This window comes from Narcine bancroftii, chromosome 2 (genome assembly GCF_036971445.1).
Source record: "Narcine bancroftii isolate sNarBan1 chromosome 2, sNarBan1.hap1, whole genome shotgun sequence".
Classification (NCBI taxonomy): Eukaryota; Metazoa; Chordata; class Chondrichthyes; order Torpediniformes; family Narcinidae; genus Narcine; species Narcine bancroftii.
In genome coordinates this window covers 199,811,411-199,835,604 of record NC_091470.1, presented here as the reverse complement: position 1 = coordinate 199,835,604, position 24,194 = coordinate 199,811,411, and the positions used below count along the sequence as shown (strand labels likewise).

Sequence of the window (24,194 nt, the reverse complement as noted above, 5' to 3'; positions counted from 1 at the left end):
GTTTAGGTATCTGATCCTCCTGTCCTTCTTTAGGAATGTTTCCCTTGCTACTTACTCCTCCCATACTAGCAGGTAAATAAATTCCACTTACCGGGATCCAGTAGCTATTCCTAGCGCGCTTCCTTAACATCCTCCCATCTTTTGTTCTCAATGCCTCCTCTCGGATATCACTCGCTTCGTCCACTGACCAGTCACCCTTCGTCCGGGAGTCCAGCTGTATCAGCCGGGGTGCCTACGTCCAGTTTCTGTAAACCTGAAAGACCATGGGGTACTATCACTATAAGACCTTTCTTCTATTGTACTTGCATAACCCTTCCTCACACTCTTATCGAAATTCATCCCTACTCAGCATTTACTTAACTTCCTCTAGTCTAGTCTAGTATTCCTTATTTCATTCATACTAGCTTTATTTCCTATAATCCATTATCTCTCACACTCCCCCACTCACTGTCACTCCCCCTTCACTCTCACCACATACCCCTCACTCCTCCCCCTCACCCCCTCCCTCCCTCCCCATCACTCCACCCTCACTACCCCCCTACAGTGATATTCCCTCCCTCCCTGAAGTGTGGTGATCTCTCAGTCTGTGGAGTGCTCCCTTGGTCAGGGGGTGCTCCTTCAGTGTGGCCATGTACTCCCTCACCCTAGGGAAGATACCTTCACCTAGGGGGTGCTCCCTCAGTCTGGGTGTGCTCCCTCAGTCTGGGGGCTGCTCCCTCAGTCTTGGAATGCACTCCCTCAAGCTAGGGGATCTCTTAGCCTGGGAGATGCTCCCTCAGTCTGTGGGGTGCTCCCTCAGCCTGGGGAGTTATGTTCCCTTTCTGCGGGACCCAGCGTGGGTCCTCGAACTCACAGTTTTACTGTCGGAGTCAGGCGACCTGCCCACTGAGGCAGCCCCCACACCTTCCTCAGCCTGGAGCCTGCCCTCCACCTCCCGTCCACTGCAGGTAGAGCACTGGGAATAGACAGCCCAACATGCCGGGGTGGGGGGAGGTCACAGCCTTACCTCTCACCGAGGCAGGAAGCCATAGCAAGTGGCCGCAGGTTCCACGCCTGCACCCTCCCCATCTCCTCCCTCACCACGGTCCAGGGCCCCTAAACAGGCCTTTCAAGGCAAGCAACACATCACTTGTGTATCCGCGGGAGTGATCTGCATCTGATTCTCCTGTCATGGTCTCTTCTACGTTGGAGGGACTGGCCGATTGTTTCACTGAGCTCCTTCACACCAGTTACAGGGACCACCCAGTGTCCGACCACTCTGCGTCCCACTCCTGCACTGACAGGTCTGTCAACAGCCTCATGTATGATCTCACCAAGACCCCTGTAAATTAGAGTATTCCATCCGGGCCCTCCCTAGCTGAGTAACGTCGACTTGCCTGCTCTCTGCTGGCCTGCTCCCTGTTATCCCTCCCTTCCCCCTTCCCTCTGGCTCTCCACCCCCTTTCCTCTCCATCCACAGAACCATCCCCCCATCTCCTGTTCACTACTGTGCCCTCCCTCCCTTATCCACCTCATACCTCCTACCTGTGACCCTCCTTCCCCCCCCCTCATCTTTTTGATTGGACGCCTGTCGACATTTTGTCCATACCTCAATGAACAGCTCAGACCTGAAACGTCAGATCTGTATCTTTCCTTTGGAAAGAATGTTCACTGTATGACTTGATGAGTTTGTGATTTGACTTCAGCCACGGTTGTTCCACTTCCTGTGAGAGCTTCTCTCATGGCCACTGAAGCAGACATCCTTTAAGTGATCCACACCCCTCAAAGCACAACTATCCAACAAACTCAGATCCCTCCTCAAACTGACCCTGCTACTAAATAAGAATGGGATGGACCCGAACACTGTACCTCTTCCATAATGATAGCTTCCATTTTAGACAGACCCACAGGACCTTAGGAGCGGCAGAGAGGATCTCTGGAGTCTTCCTCTCCCCCCATCGACGGGATCGCTGTCTGAAGAGGACATGCAAAATCACCCCCTTCCACCGCATCTTTCAGCTGCTCCTGTCGGGGGGGAGGAGTATCGAAGCCAGCACCACCAGGCTGAGGAACAGCTTCTCCCCATGGGACAGCGAGAACGCTGAACGATCCAAGGAACTGCCCACACTGACCCTCCAAGACTCTCATATTCATGAACCAATATTTATTTATTTGAACAGATGAAATTCTTGTCCTGCAGATGTATGTCTGAATGTGTGTGAAAAAAATACGTTCAACAAACGGTTAATGATTGAGAATCTAGTAGCCTTGTAATCTAGATGAGTACTACCTTGCAGTGAGATAGTTACTAACCCCAAGGACATCCTGTTTTTGCTGCCTTGTCTGCAAACACAAGAGGAACATATTGCTGTGAAAACAAGAATTGCCAGCTGTAGGGTGTCACACAGACCCCAGCCAAAAGGTATATAAAAATGGGATGCTTGGAGCTGGGGCTCCGTGGAGAGAATTAATTTCTTTGTACCCCTCACTCCTGTGAGCGTCATCGACGCTGAGAGAGGGAGATTGTTGGACGCTTCATGGGTTCTGCTGTTTATTTCATTACAGTGCGGCCCGACCTCGGTGGCGCAGCAGCGCCAACCTTTCCGAAGGGAGCTGAGCAGAGAAAGACCAATGGTCCCCACCGTGACAACTGATAGCATCCTGTCTGGCTGTGTCACTGCATGGGAGGATAGTTACAAAGCATCGGACCGGAGGCCTATGCAGCTGACTGGTTCCCTGGGGTCTCCCTTTACTCTCAAGCTGTTTGACAACGTACTGACCCAGTCCTCCTGCCTGTAGGGCCTGTGCTCCTCCCCCTGCTCTCCCCCTCCCATTTCATTCAGGCACCTGTCTACATTTTTTCCATACCTTGGTAAGTTGGTAATCTTTGCTACATAACGTAGTGTTTGACCTGCTGAGTTTCTCCAGTGCTGCGTTTTTACTACAATCACAGACCTTTGTGTTTTACTCACAGCTTGTACCTTTGGGCTGGAAGCTGTTATGATCTTACCATCCCTGCCACCTTACACACACACGTACCTCCCCCTCCTTGATCTGACCCGAGGGTCCAACCTAAATGTTTGCTCTCCACTGATTCGGTCAAGGGTTTACAGTGTTGTCCGCTTTGATTCAGAGCATCAGGCATAGAAGCAGGTCATTCAACCCATCAAATCTGCCCCGCCATTCAATCATGAACCGATTCATTTTCCCACTCAGCCCCTCTGCCTGGCCTTCTCTCCACCTCCTTTGATGCCCTGGCTAATCGAACATACGCCCAATGGCTTGCCCTCCATAGATTCAACAATGGTCACCTCATTACAGGAAGTTATGGAGAGGGGGATTGACCAGGATGTTACCTGCATTTGGAAACAAGTCTTATGAGGCCAGGTTAGCAGAGCTGGGACTTTTCTCTTTGGAGCGTAGAAGGATGAGAGGAGACTTGATCGAGGTCTACAAGATTAAGAAAGACATAGACAGGGTGGACGGCCAGTGCCTGTTTCCCAGGGCAGGAGTAGCAAACACCAGAGTACAAAGTGAAGGGAGGGAAGTTTAGGGGAGAAGTCAGGGGTAGGTTTTATTACACAGAGAATTGTGGGGACCTGGAATGCCTTGCCATGGGGGTGGTGGTGGAGGAGGCTGAAACATTGGGGGCATTTAAGAGACTCAGGCAGATGGATGGAAGGAAAATAGAGGGTTATGGGACAGTGGTTCTCAACCTTTTTCTTCCCACTTTAAATCATCCCTAGGCCATCGATGCTCTGTGATTAGTAAGGATGTGTGTGGCAAGATAAAGGTTTGAAAACCACTGTTATAATCATCCCTCATTGACTCATTATGTGCACGATTTCAGAGCTCCAAAGGAAATGAGCCAGTGACCATTTTTCTCAAGCAAAATATTTCAGTCACATTTGGGTCAAGAGCAGGGATTCTCAACCATCCCTTCCCCCCTATATCCCACCTTAAGCAATCCCTTACTAATCAGAGCACCGATGGCCTAGGAATGTCTTAAGGTGGGACATGAGTGGAAAGAAAAATGTTGAGAACCACTGCTCCAGACCCAATTGTTCCTGAAATATTTTGCTTGAGAAAAATTGTCACTGGCCCATTTCTTTTGGAGCTTGGAAGCGGTGCACTTAACGAGTCAATGAGGTACCATTAAAAAAGTGGTTTTCAAACTTTTTTCTTACCACTCACATCCCACCTGAAGCAACCCCTAACCCCACGTCATCCTCGGGATGACTTAAAGTGGATGTGAGTAGAAAGAAAAGGGTTGGGTTAGGAAGGGTTTAATTATGGAAAGTCAGCAGGACATCCAGGGCTGAAGGGCCTGTATTAACCCCCACTCTGGCTAAGAAACTTCTCCCCATCTATTCATCCAGGGGCTTTGAAACGTTTTCTTTCCCCTCAGTAGCTGAACGTGGGACTAACAAGTTTGAAAGTTTGAACAAGTTTGAAAGTTTGATAGTTTGAACAAGTTTTATAGTTTGAACAAGTTTGAAAGCCTCTGGTCGAAGTGAAGCCCCTCTCCCAGGGTTTTCCTGGTTTAGTTTCGGTCCTTGAACCCAGGGGGAGCGGGAGGGGGATTAATCAGCGAGTGAGCAATGGAAAAACACGAGGCGAGGTCTCCAGTTTGGCGCAACCTTCCTTTTGCAACCGCATTCTGTTCGTGATTGGTGGCTGTAAGAGGGAGAGATCGGTTTCGTTTCCTGAAGACGTTGGTGGACAGAGGTCGCCCAGATCGCACACGCCCCACACCCTACAGACATGGTGTTCGGATGCCTCCTCCTCTGCCTTGTCCTGCTCTCGGGCGCTATGGGTGAGTCGGTCCAGCTTCTGTTTCATCTCTGGCTGCCCGAATCGAACGGGGTGGAAGCCGTCCGGGGAGGGGTAGAGGCTACGATAGGACTGGGTTGGGGGAGGGGGAGGGGAGGGGTAAAGGAGGGGAGAGCGGGAGGAGGAGGGAGGGGAGAGCGGGAGGAGGAGGGAGGGGAGAGGGGGGAGGAGGAGGGAGGGGAGAGGGGGGAGGAGGAGGGAGGGGAGAGGGGGGAGGAGGAGGGAGGGGAGAGGGGGGAGGAGGAAAGGGAAGAGGAGGGGAGTGGGGAAAGGGAAGGGGGCATCAGGAAAGGAGGGGGTCAGGAAAGAGGGGAGAGAAGCAGAGGAAATGGGAGAGTGGAAGAACAGGTGGGAGGAGTAAGGGTCATGGGGAAGGATTGGAGAGGTGAAGGGAGGAGAAAAAAGTGGGAAAAAGGAGAGAAAAGTGAAGGGAGGAGAAAAAGTGGGAAGGGAAAGGATGGGGGTTAGGAAAGGGGAGCAGAGAAGGAATGTGGGAGGGAATGATGGAAGAGGGGGAGAGGGTTGGGGGGAGGGAGGGTTAGAGAGGAGGGAGGTGGGAGAGTGGGGATGGAATGTGGGGGACAGTGATGGAGGTGGGAGAGGAGACAGGGAGTGGTGTTCTGCACCATTGCAGTGATTTGAAGACCCTTTCTCTGAACTTTTCCTTTGCTTCTGAGGAGGTAATTCAGCCCATCAAATCCATTCTGACCCTATGGAAAAGTTCTCCAACCAACAGCCCCTCTCCCCACAGCCCGCCACATTTCCAAACCTGGAGTTTTTATTCCCTTTGGATCTGCTCCCACCCTCTCCCTCTTTCAGGCAGCAGGTTGCCAATTGCAACACCTCGCTGCAGAGAAGCATTCTCCCCTCCCCACCCCGTGAAGAGGTGAAGCAGGTTGAGAGCCATCACCAGGGAGCGTGATAACAGCAGTTGGTGGTGGGGGGTTGCCAAAGGAGGGAGGCACTGGCCAGCATTACTCCAGAAACAGCCCATCTCTGCTCAAGAAGTCGGGCGACATCTGTGGAAGGAGAAACAGTTGGCCTTCCGGGTCCCGGAGAAGAGGGGAAGTAACGAGTTGGTTTTAGTTGGCAGAACAGGTTGGGGAGGTGGAACACAGGAAATGTCTCCAATTGGGTGGGGGGGGGGGAAACGAACCGACTGGATTTACTGCGGTTGAAGTAAAATCACAATGTTGGAGAAACTTGCAGGTCAAACAGTGAACTTTAGGTAGCAAAGATGAATATACCTCACCAACGTTTCGGGCACCGAGGTATTTTTCTTCATACCTGGATGAAAGTTCAAGCCCGAAACGTTAGTCGTGTATATTTTTTTAAAAACAGGCAGTTACAGGCCATTTCGGCCCACAGGTCCGAGCTTCTCAATTGACCTACAAGTCCTGGCATGTTTTATTTTTAGAAGGGTGGGAGGAAACCAGATGCCCCAGGACATACAAGCTCCTCGCAGGCAGATCGGGATTCGAACCACAGCCTCCCTCCCCCCCGCCCCCACCCCATCGCTGGTGTTGTGCTACGCACACGGCCCTTTTTTGGGTGCCTGCCGATATGTTGTCTGCACCTCAAGACCAAAATGTTGGTGATGTATCTTCATCCAACTGGGGTGGGGGGTGAAATGGAGGAAAACACAAACGTCTGCAGTCGTTGAAGTTGAGTTGTGACACAATGGCGGAGAAACTCAGCAGGTCAAAAAATGCACTTTATATTGTACAAATAAAGACACAGAACCAACGTTTCAGGGCTGAGATCGTCCTCAAGGTTGAATCAGTATGTAGACAGTTGTCTGAATAAACTGGCAGGGTGAGGTAATACAATCAGAATCAGGATTCATTGTCATGAACAAGTCATGAAATTCGATGTTTTGCGGCAGCGTTACAGGGCAAACATTTATATTATAACCATCTTACAACATTATTGTAAAATTAATAGTGCCCGAAAAGTCAGGCAGTGCCTGTGGTTCATTGATCATCCAGGAATCTGATGCCGCTGGGTGCTCATCTTCAGGCTCCTGATGGTAGCAGAGAGAAGAGGGCATGGCCTGGGTGGTGGGGGTCTTTGATTTCGGTGAGGCGTGCCAATTTAAAACCCGTATTTATTTTCCGTTATCTTTTTTCCGGTCGCTTGAATTCGAGATAATGTTTTTTTTTAAATCGTGAAACAGTCTACTCATGTCAACGTCCTCGATGGAGTGGAGTCTGACGCCTGTGATGTCACAGGACGAGTTAACAACCCTCTGGGGTTTATTCTTGCCCTGAGAGTTGGTGCCCCCAAAGACCCCTCCCCCCCTCACCACCACCACCCAGGCAGTGGTGCAACCCGGCAGAAGGCTCTCCACGGTCCATTTGCGGAAGTTCACAAGAATCTTCGGTGCCGAATCGGATCTCCTCAGACCCCTTATGAAGTCCAGCTGCTGGCGAGCCTGCTTTGTAATGGCACCGGTGTGGACAGGCCCACCGAGATGTCAGCACCCAGGAATTTGAGGTTCTTGATGACCCTCTCCACTACTGAGCCCTCGATGAGGACTGGGTTGGGTTCCACTCCACCCCCCGACTTCCTCCTGATTTTACTGACGTTGAGCTGTTGTTTTATTTTTTTTAATTTTATTTTCCATTTGCATCAAAACATATACAGTATTTATCCATAACAAAAATGATAAAATTGCAACACAAAAAATAATACAATTTTAATATATTTTCTCCCCCTCCACAAAAAAGTAGAAAGAAAAGAAAAAGCCTGTCTAATAAACCTATATCTTTTAATTAATTAATTGAAGTTTACATAAGTCTTAATTAGGGCGGGTTGGATGGGGGTGTGGTGGATGCTGCAGGTAAAGTCGTAGCAATCAAATCCATGTTGGGTTTTCAAATCTTATCAAATTTTTCAGGTTGATTTCGTAAATTGTACGTTATTCCAACAAATTTTATAAATTAGATAAGAGCATTATATAATTCACCAAAGGCTAAGGTGATTACAAATAGGCAAATATCAATGTTGTTTTTGTTGGAAAGATCATCTGGTCAAGGTTGCCCATTATCTTCTTTTGTATTTGCATTGGCTGTAAAACCTTTAGCTGAGGTGATTAGAAGTGATAATGAGATTGAGGGCTTTGAGATCCATGATTTTTTGCAGATGATATATCTCACAAGCCCTGAAAGCTCATTACAAAAAGTAAATAATCGGTTGGCAGAGTATGGATTAGTATCAGGTTACAAAGTAAATATTGATAAAAGTGAAGCGACACCAATGATTGAGACAGATTATGTTCAAGTTAAGAAAAGGACAAAATTTAAATGGAAATTAAATATTTAGGAGTTAATGTTAATAAGCATTTAGATAATTTATTTAAATTAAACTACATACCTTTATTTTTTTAAATTTTTTTATTTTTCACACTATGAACCATATTAACCAAAATACACACAAACATTTCCCTCTTGAATATAGACAGTGTCATTTTCTCCCCTTTTTCCCCCCCTCCCTTCCCTCCCTCCAAACCCATTAAACATTCAACATATACAATACAATAAACCCATTAAACAATGTCATCACACAATGAAAATAAACAAGAAAATCATGTCATCTACTTTTACACCCTGGGTCAGTTCATTTTGTCTTCTTCTCATTCTATCATTTTAGGGGTGGAGATCCGCAGTAGTCCCTCTCTGTTGTGTTCCATGTACGGTTCCCAAATTTGTTTGAATAATTTGACTTTATTTTTTAAATTATATGTTATTTTTTCCAATGGAATACATTTATTCATTTCTATGTACCATTGCGGTACTCTCAGGCTCTCTTCTGATTTCCAAATTGACATAATACATTTTTTGCTACAGTTAAGGCTATCATAATAAATCTTTTTTGTGCTTCATCCAAATCGAGGCCTAGTTCTTTACTTCTTATATTACTTAGAAGAAAGATCTCTGGATTTTTTGGTATGATGCTTTTTGTTATTTTATTCAATACCTGATTTAGATCTTCCCAAAACTTTTTCACTTTCTCACATGCCCAGATTGCATGTACTGTTGTTCCCATTTCCTTCTTACAGTGAAAACGTCTATCTGATCTGTTGGGTCCCATTTATTTAACTTTTGGGGCGTGGTGTATAGCCTGTGTAACCAATTATATTGTATCATCTGTAACCTCGTGTTTATTGTATTTCTCATTGTTCCGGAGCATAGCTTTTCCCATATTTCATTTTTTATCTTTATGTTTAGATCTTGTTCCCACTTTTGTTTGGGTTTACAGCTTATTTCATCGTTCTCTTTCTCTTGCAGCTTGATGTACATGTTCGTTATAAATCTTTTAATTATCATTGTGTCTGTAATCACATAGTCAAAGCTGCTTCCTTCTGGTAACCTCAGTCTGCTTCCCAATTTGTCCTTCAAGTAGGTTTTCAGTTGGTGGTATGCAAACATTGTACCATGAGTTATTCCATATTTGTACTTCAAAAGATAATAAATTATTTCCTGAAAAACAATTTTCTATTCTTTAGATCCCTTTTCTCTCCCATTCTCTAAAGGAAAGGTTATCTATTGTGAAAGGGATTAGTTGATTTTGCATCAATAATTATTTTGGTAGATTTAACTTAAGCAGGTCAACACGGCAGGGATGCCCACTATCACCTTTATTGTTCGCGTTAGCTATAGAACCACTAGCAGAATTGATAAGAACAGAAAATAATATAAAAGGGATAAAAATAAAAGACAAGGAATATAAAATCAGTTTATTTGCGGATGATGTTATAGTATACTTAACAGAACCAGAACTATCAATAAAAGAATTATATAAGAAATTGAAGGAATATGGAGAAGTGTCGGGTTACAAGATTAACGTAAATAAAAGTGAAACAATGCCTATGAATAATGCGGATTTCTCAAAATTTAAGAAGGAATCACCATTCAGATGGCAAATGCAAGCAATAAGATACCTCGGTATACAAATAAATAAAAACCTCAGCCAACTATATAAACTCAATTATTATCCACTAATGAAAAAAATTACAGGACGATTTAGAGCATTGGAAAGATTTACCACTAACACTAATAGGAAGGATAAACTGTATTAAAATGAAAATTTTTCCAAGGATATTATACCTATTTCAGGCATTGCCAACACACCTGACAGAGAAATTCTTCAAGGAGTTAAAGAAAATAATAAGGAAATTTTTATGGAAAGGGGGGAAACCGAGGATAGCACTAGATAAATTAACAGAATGGTATAAACAAGGAGGCTTACAACTGCCAAACTTTAAAAATTATTATAGAGCCACACAATTAAGATACCTATCAGATTTTTATCAAACAAGGGAAAAGCCAGATTGGACTAGATTAGAATTAGATAAAATAGGGGAAAAGATACCTGAACACATATTATATAAATGGGATGAAAAATTAGTACAATATAGAAGTTCTCCAGTATTACATCATCTACTCAATATTTGGAAGAAGATTCATGTAGAAAGAAATAAAACAAATTATCAATTACCAAAACTAATATTGACGCAAAACAAGTTACTCCCTTTTACAATAGATAACCTTTCCTTTAGAGAATGGGAGAAAAAAGGGATCAAAAGAATAGAAAATTGTTTTTCAGGAAATAGATTATTATCCTTTGAACAAATGAAAGATAAATACAATATAACTCAAGATACAGTGCTGGCATATTACCAATTGAGATCCTACTTGAAGGACAAATTAGGAAGCAGTCTGAGTTGATGCAATGATAATCAAAAGATTTATAACAAATATGTATATTAAACTGCAAGAAAAGGAGAATGAGGAAACAAATGGTAAAACTAAACAAAAATGGGAACAAGATTTAAATATAAAGATAAAAAAGGAAACATGGGAGAAGTTATGTTCTGGAACAATGAGAAATACAATAAATACAAGGTTACGCATGATACAATATAACTGGATACACAGGCTATACATTACACCTCAAAAGTTAAATAAATGGGACCCAACAGTATCTGATAGATGTTTTCGATGTAAAAAAGAAATGGGAACAACAATTCATGCAATCTGGACATGTGAGAAAGTAGAAAAATTTTGGGAAGATCTAAACCAAATATTAAATAAAATTACAGAAAACAATATACCAAAGAATCCAGAGATCTTCCTCCTAAGTAACATAAAAAACAAAGAATTTGGAATTGATTTGGAGGATGCACAAAAAAGATTTGTTAAGATAGCTCTAGCCGTAGCAAAAAAATGTATTTTGTCAACCTGGAAATCGGAAGATAATTTGAAAATACAACAATGGTATATAGAAATGAATAAATGTATTCCATTAGAAAAAATAACATATAGTTTAAGAAATAATATTGAAATATTTGAACAAATATGGGAGCCTTACATTAAATACAATAGCGAAAACCTACCGGGGACATTCACTACCTAAATTAACGAAAGGAGAAGGAATGAAAAGAATTGACGTAGTGGAATTTCTTGTTTATTTTTATTGAATGACAACATTGTTTGACTGCTTTAATGTATCCTAGATTTTGTACTTTAAATGGACGGGAGGGGGGAGGTAGGGAGGGTGGGATGGGAGGGGGGGGGAGAAAATGGCACTGTATATATTTGAAAAGGAAAAAGTATGTATCATGGTTAATGTGGTTTATGGTGTGAAAAATAAAAAAAAATTTTTTTAAAATTATTATTTTGGTAGTTGATAATTTGTTTTTTTCCTTTCTACATGAATCTTCTTCCAAATGTTGAGCAGATGGTGCAGTACTGGTGAACTTCTATATGGCACCAGTTTTTCATCCCACTTATAAAGTATATGTTCTGGTACCTTCTACCCTATTTTATCTAGCTCTATCCTGGTCCAATCTGGTTTTTCCCTTGTTTGATAAAAATCTAATAGGTATCTTAATTGTGCTGCTCTATAATAATTCTTAAAATTTGGTAGCTGCAAACTCCCTTGTTTGTACCATTCTGTTAATTTATCTAGTGCTATTCTCGGTTTCCCCCTTTCCATAAGAATTTCCTTATTATTTTCTTTAGCTTATTGAAGAATTTTTCTGTTAAGGGAATTGGTAATGATTGAAATAGGTATTGTATCCTTGGGAAGATATTCATTTTAATGCAATTTACCCTTCCTATCAATGTTAGTGGTAAATCTTTCCAATGTTCTAAGTCTTCTTGTAATTTCTTCTTTAATGGCTGATAATTTAATTTGTATAGATGGCCTAGATTATTATCTAGTTGTATACCTAGGTATCGAATTGCTTGTGTTTGCCATTTGAATGGTGATTCTTTTTTAAACTTTGTGAAATCCCCATTATTCATTGGCATCGCTTCACTTTTATTTGCATTGATCTTGTACCCCGATACTTCTCCATATTCCATCAATTTCTTATGTAATTCTTTTATTGATAATTCTGGTTCTGTTAAGTATACTATGATGTCATCTGCAAATAGACTGATTCCTTCTCTTTTATTTCTATCTCTTTTATTTTATTTTCTGTTCTTATCAGTTCTGCCAATGGTTCTTTTGCTAAAGCGAACAGTGAGGGAGATAGTGGACATTCCTGCCTAGTTGACCTGCTTAATTTAAATTGGTTCAATATATATCCATTTACTGTCACCTTCGCCATTGGACCCTTATATAATGCTTTAATCCATTTAATATATTTCTCTGGTAGGTTGAACCTATGTAATACTTTGAATAAATAATTCCATTCTACCCTGGCAAAGGCTTTCTCTGCATCTAAAGCAACAGCCACTGTTGGGGTCTTATTTCCTTGTACTGCATGAATTAAGTTAATGAACTTACAGACATTGTCCGTTGTTTGTCTTTTCTTAATAAATCTAGTTTGATCTAGTTTAACTATTTTTGGTACACAGTCGGCCAATCTGTTTGCTAGTAGTTTTGCCATTATCTTATAATCTGAGTTAAGTAGAGATATTGGTCTATACGATGCTGGTGTTAGTGGATCTTTCCCCATCTTTGGTATTACTGTAATTATTGCTGTTTTACATGAATCTGGCATGTTTTGTGTTTCTTCAATCTGGTTCATTACTTCCAGAAGAGGAATAATTAGTAACTCTTTAAATGTTTTATAGAATTCTATTGGGAGTCCGTCCTCCCCAGGCGTTTTATTGTTCGGTAGCTTTTTTAATATCTCTTGTATTTCCTCTATTTCAAATGGTTTTATCAATTTGTTTTGCTCCTTGCAATTTCGGTAGTTCAATTTTAGCTAGAAACTCATTTATTTTGTCTTCTTTCCCTTCATTCTCAGTTCGGTATAATTGCTCGTAGAATTCCTTAAAGTTTTCATTGATCTCTGTTGGGTTATATGTAATTTGTTTGTCCTTTTTCCTTGATGCCAATACCGTTCTTTTAGCTTGTTCTGTTTTAAACTGCCAAGCCAGTATTTTGTGCATTTTTTCTCCTAGCTCGTAATACTTCTGCTTTATTTTCATTATGTTCTTCTCCACCTTATACATTTGTAATGTTTCATATTTTAGTTTTTTGTCTGCCAATTCTCTTCTTTTTGTTGTAGCTTCCCTTGTTGCTAGTTCCCTTTCCAACTGTTCGATTTCCCGATTGTAGTTTTTCTTCCTCTTAGTTACATAACTTATTATCTGCCCTCTAATGAAGGCTTTCATTGCATCCCATAATATAAATTTGTCCTTCACTGATTCTGTATTTATTTCAAAGTACATTTTAATGGCGCTCAATAAATTCTCTAAAATCCTGTCTTTTAAGTAGCATGGAGTTCTTGGTGGGATGTCCTCCAGTTCTATTGCTAATAACAGGGGTGAGTGATCCGATAGCAATCTAGCTTTATATTCCGTTTTCCTGGGCTGACAACAGAAACAGGTCAATCCTTGAGTATGTTTATGTCTACTCGAATAATATGAGTATTCCTTCTCCTTTGGGTGTTGTCTCCTCCATATATCCAAAAGTTGCATTTCCTGCATTGATTTAACCATAAATTTGGCTACTTTGTTCTTTCTGCTAGTCTTTTGTCCAGTTTTATCCATTTTGAATCCAAATTAAGGTTAAAGTCCCCTCCTATCAATATATTCCCCTTTGTATCTACAATCTTCAAAAAAATATCTTGCATAAACTTTTGATCCTCTTCATTAGGTGCATATATATTGATCAAATTCCAGAATTCTGAATATATCTGACACTTTATCATGACATACCTCCCTGCTGGATCTATTAGTTCCTCCTCTATTTTGACTGGTACATTTTTATTGATTAATATAGCTACACCTCTGACTTTTGAATTATATGATGCTGCCGTTACGTGTCCTACCCAGTCTCTCCTTAATTTCTTGTGTTCCACTTCAGTTAGATGTGTTTCCTGCACAAATGCTATATCTATTTTTTCTTTTTTCAGTAAATTTAATAGCCTCTTCCTTTTGATTTGGTTATGTATTCTGTTAATATTTATAGTCATATAGTTCAACATGGCCATCTCATACTTTGTTTACATCTCATTTCCGCTTCCTCACCACCACCTTTCCCCTTTTCCCCATTTCCATTTCTCAGTTTTCTTTTTTTGAACGCACTGTATGACAACACTTCTAAAACATAAAATATTTCAACCATTCCCACATCTAAAATTAACTACATACCTTTATTGGGGAAAATTAAGATGGAAAGATTTGCCAATTTCTTTAATAGAAAGGATTAATTGTGTGAAGATGAATATCTTTCCTAGAATACAATGCCTTTTTCAATCTTTACCAGTAATGTTTTTTCAGGATTGAAATGAAAGTGTAAGAAGATTTATTTAGAGGGAGCACAAAGCTGCTGTTGTTGCACCACTCAACGAGCTGATAGGCAGCCGTGTGATGGAGCAGAGGGAGTGAGTTTCACGTGTGATGGAGCAGAGGGAGTGAGTTTCACGTGTGATGGAGCAGAGGGAGTGAGTTTCACGTGTGATGGAGCAGAGGGAGTGAGTTTCACGTGTGATGGAGCAGAAGGAGTGAGTTTCATGTGTGATGGAGCAGAGGGAGTGAGTTTCACGGGGTCACAACAACATGTGCAAGTAGTTGGTTCTGATATTAGTTATAAAGAAAGAGAAAGTTGCCTAGGATCACAAGAATCGATGTCGAGCCAGAACTGCTGAATGTGTCAAGCCCAGACTGCTGAACGTGCTTGGGAGTTTTTTTTAATATGTACAAAGGTTTATTCAAATCACAGCAACGTGACCAAACTACAGAAACTGTACTCAGAACGACATCCACACATACCACAGTAAAACCCCTGGTCTACGGCACCTAGATGCCGGTTAAGTGAATTTTCCAGTTGTTTGAGATTGCGTGTAGCCTGATTATGGCGAGGCATGCCAATTTTAGACCCGTATTTATTTTCCGTTATCTTTTTGCTGGTTGCTTGAATTCGAGATAACGGGGGTTCTTAAATCGTAAAACAGTTCTGATAAGCAATGAACCAGTGGTTCTCAAGCTTTTTCTTCCCACTCATATACCACTTTAACTAATCCCTAGGCCATCGGGGCTCTGTGATTAGTCAGGGGTTGCTTAAGGTGGGTGGGGAGGGAAGGTTGAGAATCCCTGCTCTAGACCCAGTTGTGACTGAAATATTTTGCTTAAGAAAAATGGTCATTGGTCCATTTCCTTTGGAGCTCTGAAACCATGCACATAACGAGTCAATGAGGAACGATTAAAATGGGGGGTTTTCAAACTTTTTCTTTCCACCCACATCCCACATTAAGCAACCCTTTAGTGACCACAGAGCACCGATGGCCTAGGGATGACTTAAAGTGGGTTGTGAGTGGATAGAAAAAGGTTGAGAACAGCTGCTCCGATCAGAAGGCTGGCGAATGGAGCCCTGCGCCCTGCTCGCTGGTCCCCACCAACTCTGCTCTTTGCGAGCAAACCTTTCTTGAGCCTGAAAGCCTGGATGTTCCTTTTAGACATACAGGCCCTTTCAGCCCACGAGCCCGTGCCGCCTAATTGCACCCGACTGACCTTCAACCCCCCAGTACGTTTTGAACGGTGGAAGGAATCCGGAGCCCCCAGGTAAAACCAATGGGGAGAACATACAAACTCCTTACAGACTGCGTGGGATTCGAACCCTTGGCCGGTCCCGATTGCTGGCGCTGTAAAGGCCTTGCGCTAACCATGCCACTCACTTAATCACTCGGAAAACAAAGCAAAGTTTGCTCAGGTATCATGCAGCTTCTGTGAAGGTGAAACCAATCACATTCTGGGTCCTGGAGCTGGAAGGTGGGGGGGAGCACGGACGTTTTAGCTGGCAGAAAAGGTGGGGGGTGGGGAAGTATCTCCAATTGGGGGAGGGGGATCCAACTAGGTAACAGGTCAGGGGAGGGGAAGAGGAGGGAAACAAGGAGGGGGGGAAGAGATGAAGGAGAAGAGGATGTAGACGGGGAGTGAGATAGGAAAGAAAGGGAGAGAAAGCAGGGATAGAGGGGGGAAGAGGGAAAGGAGTGATGGAGGGGGAACAGAATGGGGATTCTCTACCTCTCTTGGAAATGAGACGGGGGAGAGGGTCAGCACCGTGGACAGCGAGGGAGGCTTTCAAAGCTTGCAGAGGGATCGGGACCAACTGGAACATGGGCTGAAAAATGGCAGATGGAGTTTAATGCAGACAAGTGTGAGGTGTTGCATTTTGGAAGGACAAACCAAGGTAGAAAATACACGTTAAACAGTCGGGCACTGTGGAGGGCGGTAGAACAGAGGGGTTTGGGAATAATTCCCTGAAAGTGGTATCACAGGTGGATAGGATTGTAAAAAAAGCTTTTGGCACCTTGGCCTTCATAAATCAAAGTATTGAGTGTAGGATGTTATTGGTAAAGTTGGTTAAAACATGAGTGGGGCCAAATTTGGAGGATTGTGTGCAGTTTTGGTCACCGAACTACAGGAACGATATCAATAAAATAGAAAGAGTGCAGAGAAGATTTACTAGGATGTTGCCTGGACTTCCGGAACTGAGTTACAGGGAAAGGTTAAACAGTTTAGGACTTTATTCCCTGGAGTGTAGAAGAATGATTTGATAGAGGTATTTAAAATTATGAGGGGGACAGACAGAGTCAATGTAGGTCGGCTTTTTCCACTGAGAGTAAGTGAGATAAAAACCAGAGGACATGGGTTATGGGTGAAAGGGGAAAAGTTTAGGGGGAACTTCTTCACACGGAGAGCGGTGGGAGGGTGGAATGATCTGAAGTGGTGAATTTGGGCTCAATTTTAACATTTAAGAAGAATTTGGATGGGTATGTGGATGGGAGAGGTACAGAGGGCTATGGACGGTGCAGGCCAATGGGACTAGGCAGAATGATAGTTCAGCCCAGACTAGAAGGGCCGAATAGGCCTGGTTCTATTCTGTAATGTTCTATGGTTGTGGCTTTCTCTACATCGGAGAGACTGGACCCAGATTGAGAGATCGTTGAGCACCTTCACTCTGTCTGCGTCAGTGACAGGGACCTCCCAGTGACCAACCACCATTTCAATTCTGTGCCCCACTCCTGCGCTGTCATGTCTGACACTGTCCCACCGAGACCACCTTTTGATTGGACAGCATTAACATCAGCCTCTGCTTTCTGCTGGCCCACTCCCCGATTTTCCCCCCCCCCCAGCTCTCCATCTCCACTCACAGAACCACCACCCCCTCCCCCTGTTTGCCCTCCCTCCCTTATCCCCCTATTACTTCCTTTTTGCCTGTGGGTCTGTGCTCCTCCCCCTTCTCTCCACTACTATTTTGCCCAGGTGCCTGCCGACATTCTGCTCGAGCCCGAAACGCCGGTGATGTATCTTTATCTTTGCTACATAAAGGACATTGTTTGACCGGCTGGGTTTCTCCAGCGTGGTGTTTTTACTTCTGCAGATGTTCGTGTTTCACACCAAATGGAAGGTACAAACGGTGTTGTTAGCCGCTGAACAGAAATGCAGAGTAGTTGTTAAAAGGTGTGAGATTGACTGAAAGCCAAGGCAGAGCACATCAGGGAAGCAAGGGTAACTTGGCTTGGATGGAAAAGTAAGGAAGTCGTACTGCGAATGTGTAGGTTCGTGGCAAGGCCTCATCTGGAGCCTGATGGATTGCACGCTGACCTTCCTTGCCAGAGGCTTGATGCAGAGACATCCGTCTGCAATTGTACAGAGCCTTGCTCAATAAGAGGAAAGGGTTGATCTCATACGCATTGTGAGAGACAGCAGTCGGTTACACCAAAATACTTAACTTACAGCCACTCAACAGGAACTGAGAGAAAAAAAGAAACTAAACTTTAAAAACAAAACAACTACAGTACTCAAAGTAGCAGCTGGGTCCCCTGATCTGAGGAAGGAGATTCTTGTAACTCAGGGGGTGCAGTGAAGGGTTGCCAGTCTGATCTCTGGGACTGAAGATAAAGTCACTGGAACTTAGATAAAAAAAGTACAGGACGTTCACATTCTCTCTCTTTCTCTTTCTCTCTCTTTCTCTTGCTGTCTGTCTCTATCTCTGTCTCTCCCTCTGCCTCTCTCTCCCTCTGTCTCTCTCTAACTCCCCTCTCGTCTCTCTCTCCATCACCCTTCTCTTCCTTAGCTCCCCTCCCTTTCTTTCTCATCTCACTGCCCCAGTCTACTCTATTCCCCATTCTCCCCCACCCTGCAGCTCTCTCCCCCTTTGTCTCTTCCTCCTCTCCCCTTTCTCTATCCTCTCGCCCCTTCTTCCCCACCCTCCCACCTCAAGCCCCTGACTCCATGCTGACCTGCTGGGGGAGGGGGGAACGACTGCTGTTCATGTGGTGATGAAGCAATCACTTTCCGGCCAACTGCCAACACTGAGATGGCGAGGTGGGGAAAGGGTTCTGGCACGGCCAGCGCTCTGAGGGCTTACAGTAAAAGCAAAATTTTGGAGAAACTCAGCTGGTCAACCAGTGGACTTTATATAGCAAAGATAAAGATACATAACCAATGGTTTGGGCTTGAGGCCTTCATCAAGGTACCTGAGAGTTTACAGCTCAGTTTCCATCTTCAGATTTTGAGCCAATTCCAAGGTGGAGCAAGAGAGTGGAGGCACATGCAGTAGAGGAAGAAAGAGGGGAGAGAGAGAGAGTGAGGGAGATAGAGGGGAGGGGAGAAAGAAAGAGGGAGGGGGAGAGAAAGAAAGGGAGGGACGGAGAAAGGGAGGGGAGAGTGAGGGAGAGAGGAGGGAGAGAGGGGAGGGGAGAGAGAGGGAGGGGGAGGGAGAGAGGGAGGAATGGAGGGAGGGGAGAAAGAGAGGGGTAGAGAGGTCTGGAGAATGGGACATGTGACTGCCGGTACCATCCCTGGGTTAGAGACACTTAAAAAGTTTTAAAATTAAAAATACAGCACGGTAACAGGCCATTACGGCCCACGAATCTGCGCCACCCAATTTACAGTCCCGGTACATTTCAAACAGTGGGAGGAAATCAGAGCTTCCCCCACCCCTCCCCCCCCAAAGGAGAATGTGCCTACTCCTTACGGACAGCACAGGATTCCAACCCAGGTCCCGATCGCTGGTGTGGTAAAGGCGTTGTGCTAACTGTGTCTTTGGTTTGTTCAGGCTTTGTCTCCACATGTTCCTTGATGCCCCGATCTCAGCTTCCTGTGCAGGTATGAAGAGTGGCCTCCAGACATGAGGACCACAAAGATGCCAAGTTGCTTTCTTCTAGACATGGAGCACACCTTGGGCAGGGAAAGCAGGGGGCAGAGGCAGAGCAAAGACCCCTCTACACATGTAGAGAGAAGCTCCCTCCACTGCATCCCTTCACACACTCCCGGGGTCAGACACAGAGTGAAGCTCCCTCCGCAACGACCCATCGCACACTCCCGGGGTCAGACACAGAGTGAAGCTCCCTCTGCAACTTCGCATGACACACTCCCGGGGTCAGACACAGAGTGAAGCTCCCTCCGCAACATCCCATCGCACACTCCCGGGGTCAGACACAGAGTGAAGCTCTCTCTGCACGGTCTCATCCCACACTCCCGGGGTCAGACACAGAGTGAAGCTCCCTCCGCAACTTCCCATGACACACTCCTGGGGTCAGACACAGAGTGAAGCTCCCTCCGCAACTTCCCATGACACTCTCCTGGGGTCAGACACAGAGTGAAGCTCCCTCCGCAACTTCCCATGACACTCTCCTGGGGTCAGACACAGAGTGAAGCTCCCTCCGCAACTTCCCATGACACACTCCCGGGGTCAGACACAGAGTGAAGCTCCCTCCGCAACTTCCCATGACACACTCCCGGGGTCAGACACAGAGTGAAGCTCCCTCCGCAACTTCCCATGACACACTCCCGGGGTCAGACACAGAGTGAAGCTTCCTCTGCACGGTCCCATCCCACACTCCCGGGGTCAGACACAGAGTGAATCTCCCTCCGCAACGTTCCATCACACACTCCCGGGGTCAGACACAGAGTGAAGCTCCCTCCGCAACTTCCCATGACACACTCCTGGGGTCAGACACAGAGTGAAGCTTCTTCTGCACAGTCCCATCCCACACTCCCGGGGTCAGACACAGAGTGAAGCTCTCTCTGCACGGTCCCATTCCACACTCCCGGGGTCAGACACAGAGTGAATCTCCCTCCACACTTTCCCATCACATACTCATGGGGTCAGGAACAGAGTGAAGCTCCTTCCGCACCATCTCATCACACACTCCCGGGGTCAGACACAGAGTGAAGCTCCCACCGCACCGTTCCATCACACATTCCCGGGCTCAGACAGAGTGAAGCTCCCTTCCACACTGTCCCATCACACACTCCTTCAAGATAAGTGGTTTCCATTGGTGGGGGAGACCAGAACGAGGAGACATGGCCTCAAGATTCCATGGAGTACATACAGGACGGAGTCGAGGAGGGACAGTTTTTCCCAGAGGGAATCTTTGGAATTCGCTGTCCTTTGAGGCAGTGGAGATGACCTCAGTAAATATATTTAAGGCAAGGTTAGATAGATTTTTACATAGTTGGGGAATTAAGAGATATGGGGAAAAAGCAGGTCGGTGGAGATGAGCCGATTATCAGATCTCATTGAATGGCAGAGCAGGCCTGACAGGCTGAACGGCCAACTCCTGCTCCTATTTCTTATGTTCTCGGTGCAATCTGGAGTTGGCAGTGAGCCACAGATCCCTGGGGCTGCTTTTGGATGTCAGGTGAAGCAGCCCTGGTGTTGACTGGTCCACCACACTGGGCATCACCTTATTTTTGCCCCTGTTAATTCCCTAGAGTCTGTCCGCTCTAACTAACCTTGTACCCAGTCAGACATGGGATTTGAAACCTGGCCCCGACTGCTGGTGCTGTGAACAGAGTTAACCACGCTGCCCACAGTGTGATCTGCCAATCTTCCCGAATTCACTCATCCCCCTCCCACCCCAACCGCCCAGTCTCCTCCCTCTCTCTCCAATCTCCACCATCGTTTTGACCCAAAACTATCTTCTCCAGGGATGTGTCAACTAATATCCTGACGCTTGGTTCCGAGGACCTTTCCTTGCCTTCACTGCGCTGGGAGTGCTCTGATATTCTCTCACGTTGAAGTGGAGGGGAAGCAGGTTCGATGGGCCAAATGGCTTCCACCTGGAAGGTTCTGTTCTTATTAAGGATTGTGTTTTCTCTGCAGGAAGAGGTGACACCCAATGTGAGGGAGATGGCTGTGCGCCCAGACCAGCCACACTCGTACCAGCCACCTCTGTGTTCCCCATGACCCCAGCGTCTCTCCTACCAGCGAGTACCCATTCGCTGACACCGGCCAATCACACCACGCCCACGCCAGCCAATCACACCACACCCACGCCAGCCAATCACACCACGCCCACGCCGGCCAATCACACCACGCCCACGCCGGCCAATCACACCACGCCCACGCCGGCCAATCACACCACGCCCACACCGGCCAATCACACCACGCCAACGCCGGCCAATCACACCACGCCCACGACAGCCAATCACACCACGCCCATGCCAGCCAATCACACCACACCCATGCCGGCCAATCACACCACGCCCACACCGGCCAATCACACCACGCCCACACCGGCCAATCACACCACGCCCACGCCAGCCAATCACACCACACCCACGCCAGCCAATCACACCACACCATCACCGGCCAATCAAACCACACATTCAGTGCCAACAACGCGGCCACCGGCGTGGACCAAGGGAACGTACAAAGTGGAAAACAAGGAAAGGGTCTGCGCCATGGCAACCATGAAGTTGGAGCTTCGCGTCCAGTACAGGGTTGGGAAGCAGGAGAAGGTGAGTAGGGTGGGGTCAGGATGGTACACAGTCCCATACTCCCCATACTACACACACCCCCCCCCCCACCCTAGCTCACTTCCCCGTCCTGTCACACATTCCCCCCACACACGGTCCCATACTCCCCCCATACTACACCCCCCCCCCAGCTCACTTCTCCGTCCCATCACACATTGCCCCCACATGTGGTCCCATACTCACCTCATACTACACCCCCAGCTCACTACCACATTGCGTCACACATTTTCCCCCACACTCAGTCCCATACTCCCCCCATACTCCACCCCCTTCCCCAGCTCACTTACCCGTCCTGTCACACATACCCCCCCACAAACGGTCCCATACTCCCCCCATACTACACCCCCTCCTCCAGCTCACTTCTTCGTCCCATCACACATAGTACCATACTCCCCCATACTACACCCCCCCCCAGCTCACTTCTCCGTCCCATCACACATTCCCCCCACATGTGGTCCCATACTCACCCCATACTACACCCCCCAGCTCACTACCACATTGCGTCACACATTTTCCCCCACACTCAGTCCCATACTCCCCCCATACTCCACCCCCTTCCCCAGCTCACTTACCCGTCCTGTCACACATACCCCACCACAAACGGTCCCATACTCCCCCCATACTACACCCCCTCCTCCAGCTCACTTCTTCGTCCCATCACACATAGTACCATACTCCCCGATACTACACCCCCCCCACCCAGCTCACTTCCCCATCCCGTCACACATTACCCCTCACCCCCCTCCCGTAACACACTTCCCCCTCACACCCCCGTCCTATTAGTCACACACTCTTTCCCCCCACAAACACACACACACACACACACACACACACACACACACACACACACACACACACACACACACACACACACACACACACACACACACACAAGGTCCCATACTCCCCCACATTCCCCACTTGCCTCCCCATTCCATCACACACTTGTCCTGTCCAACACTCCCCTCTGTCTTCTACCTTCACTGTCACACCCCCTCCCATCTGTCATAACCCTCTCCCATCTGCCACACCCCTGCCGTCTGACACCCACCCCCCCGGTCACCTTCAGGAGGAATAGCCCCCAAGGCCTCACTCTGCCAACCGTACTCCGAGAACCATCTGATCAACTTGCTGGGTAACATTTGAGGTGGATCCCACAGCCCACAGACATCCAGCGAGCTCAGGACCCCTGTTAGTGGAAGTGGGCTGTTAGTGAGGGGAGTTTCCAAGGTTTCTGCTAACTGTTGCCATTGGTTGTAGTGGGGATCGTTCTTCATCAATCCCAACAGAACCAAAGCGTCCGGGGTATGTGGTAACGCCTCTGTGAACATGACACTGAACTTCCTGGAGGGCTTCCTGAAATTCCGATTTCGGATGGTGAGTGCGTTCAATGCCTGATCAGCCAACGGTTGTCAAACAGGAGTTTGAAGTTGGGACCCAGTCTAACCGCAGGGATCGGGAATTGGGTCCCCATCTATCTCAGGGATCGGGAGTCGGGACCCCGTCTAGCCTAGGGATCGGGAGTCGGGACCCCGTCTAGCCTAGGGATCGGGAGTCGGGACCCCCTCTAGCCCAGGGATCGGGAGTCGGGACCCCCTCTAGCCCAGGGATCGGGAGTCGGGACCCCCTCTAGCCCAGGGATCGGGAGTCGGGACCCCCTCTAGCCCAGGGATCGGGAGTCGGGACCCCCTCTAGCCCAGGGATCGGGAGTCGGGACCCCCTCTAGCCCAGGGATCGGGAGTCGGGACCCCCTCTAGCCCAGGGATCGGGAGTCGGGACCCCCTCTAGCCCAGGGATCGGGAGTCGGGACCCCCTCTAGCCCAGGGATCGGGAGTCAGGACCTTGTCTAACTCAGGGAACATGAGTCGTGTTGTGTACTATGTTGAAGTTGCCATCGGTTCCAACAGGATATAGACAGGATGCAGGAAAAGTGGCAGATGGAGTTCAATCTGATAAATATGAGATATTTTGGAAGGTCAAACCAGAAGGCTGAGTATAGTAATAGTCATAAATTTAACAGTGTGGAAGAACAGAGGACCTTGGGGTTCAAATCCATACATCTCGCAAAGTTGCCACACAGGTTGGCACAGAAGGCCTCTGCAACGCCGGGCTTCAGTAATCAGGGATTGAGTTCAGGAGTAGAGAGTT

At 46.3% G+C, this 24,194-nt stretch overlaps 1 protein-coding gene across 2 annotated transcripts in view; it reads left to right on the top strand.

Annotated features, from left to right (window-relative positions):
* Positions 1-4,674: 4,674 nt before the first annotated feature.
* Positions 4,675-24,194, top strand: part of LOC138754970 (macrosialin-like) — a 26,125-nt gene continuing 6,605 nt past the window's right edge. Inside the window, exons 1-3 of one of the 2 annotated variants that reach the window (XM_069920072.1) lie at positions 4,675-4,795; positions 21,391-22,028; positions 23,307-23,423. In XM_069920072.1, the coding sequence (XP_069776173.1) occupies positions 4,744-4,795; positions 21,391-22,028; positions 23,307-23,423 (807 nt within the window). In that variant the 5' untranslated portion in view covers positions 4,675-4,743. The remainder of the gene's footprint in view (positions 4,796-21,390; positions 22,029-23,306; positions 23,424-24,194) is intronic. The other variant, XM_069920071.1, reaches the window with a different exon arrangement.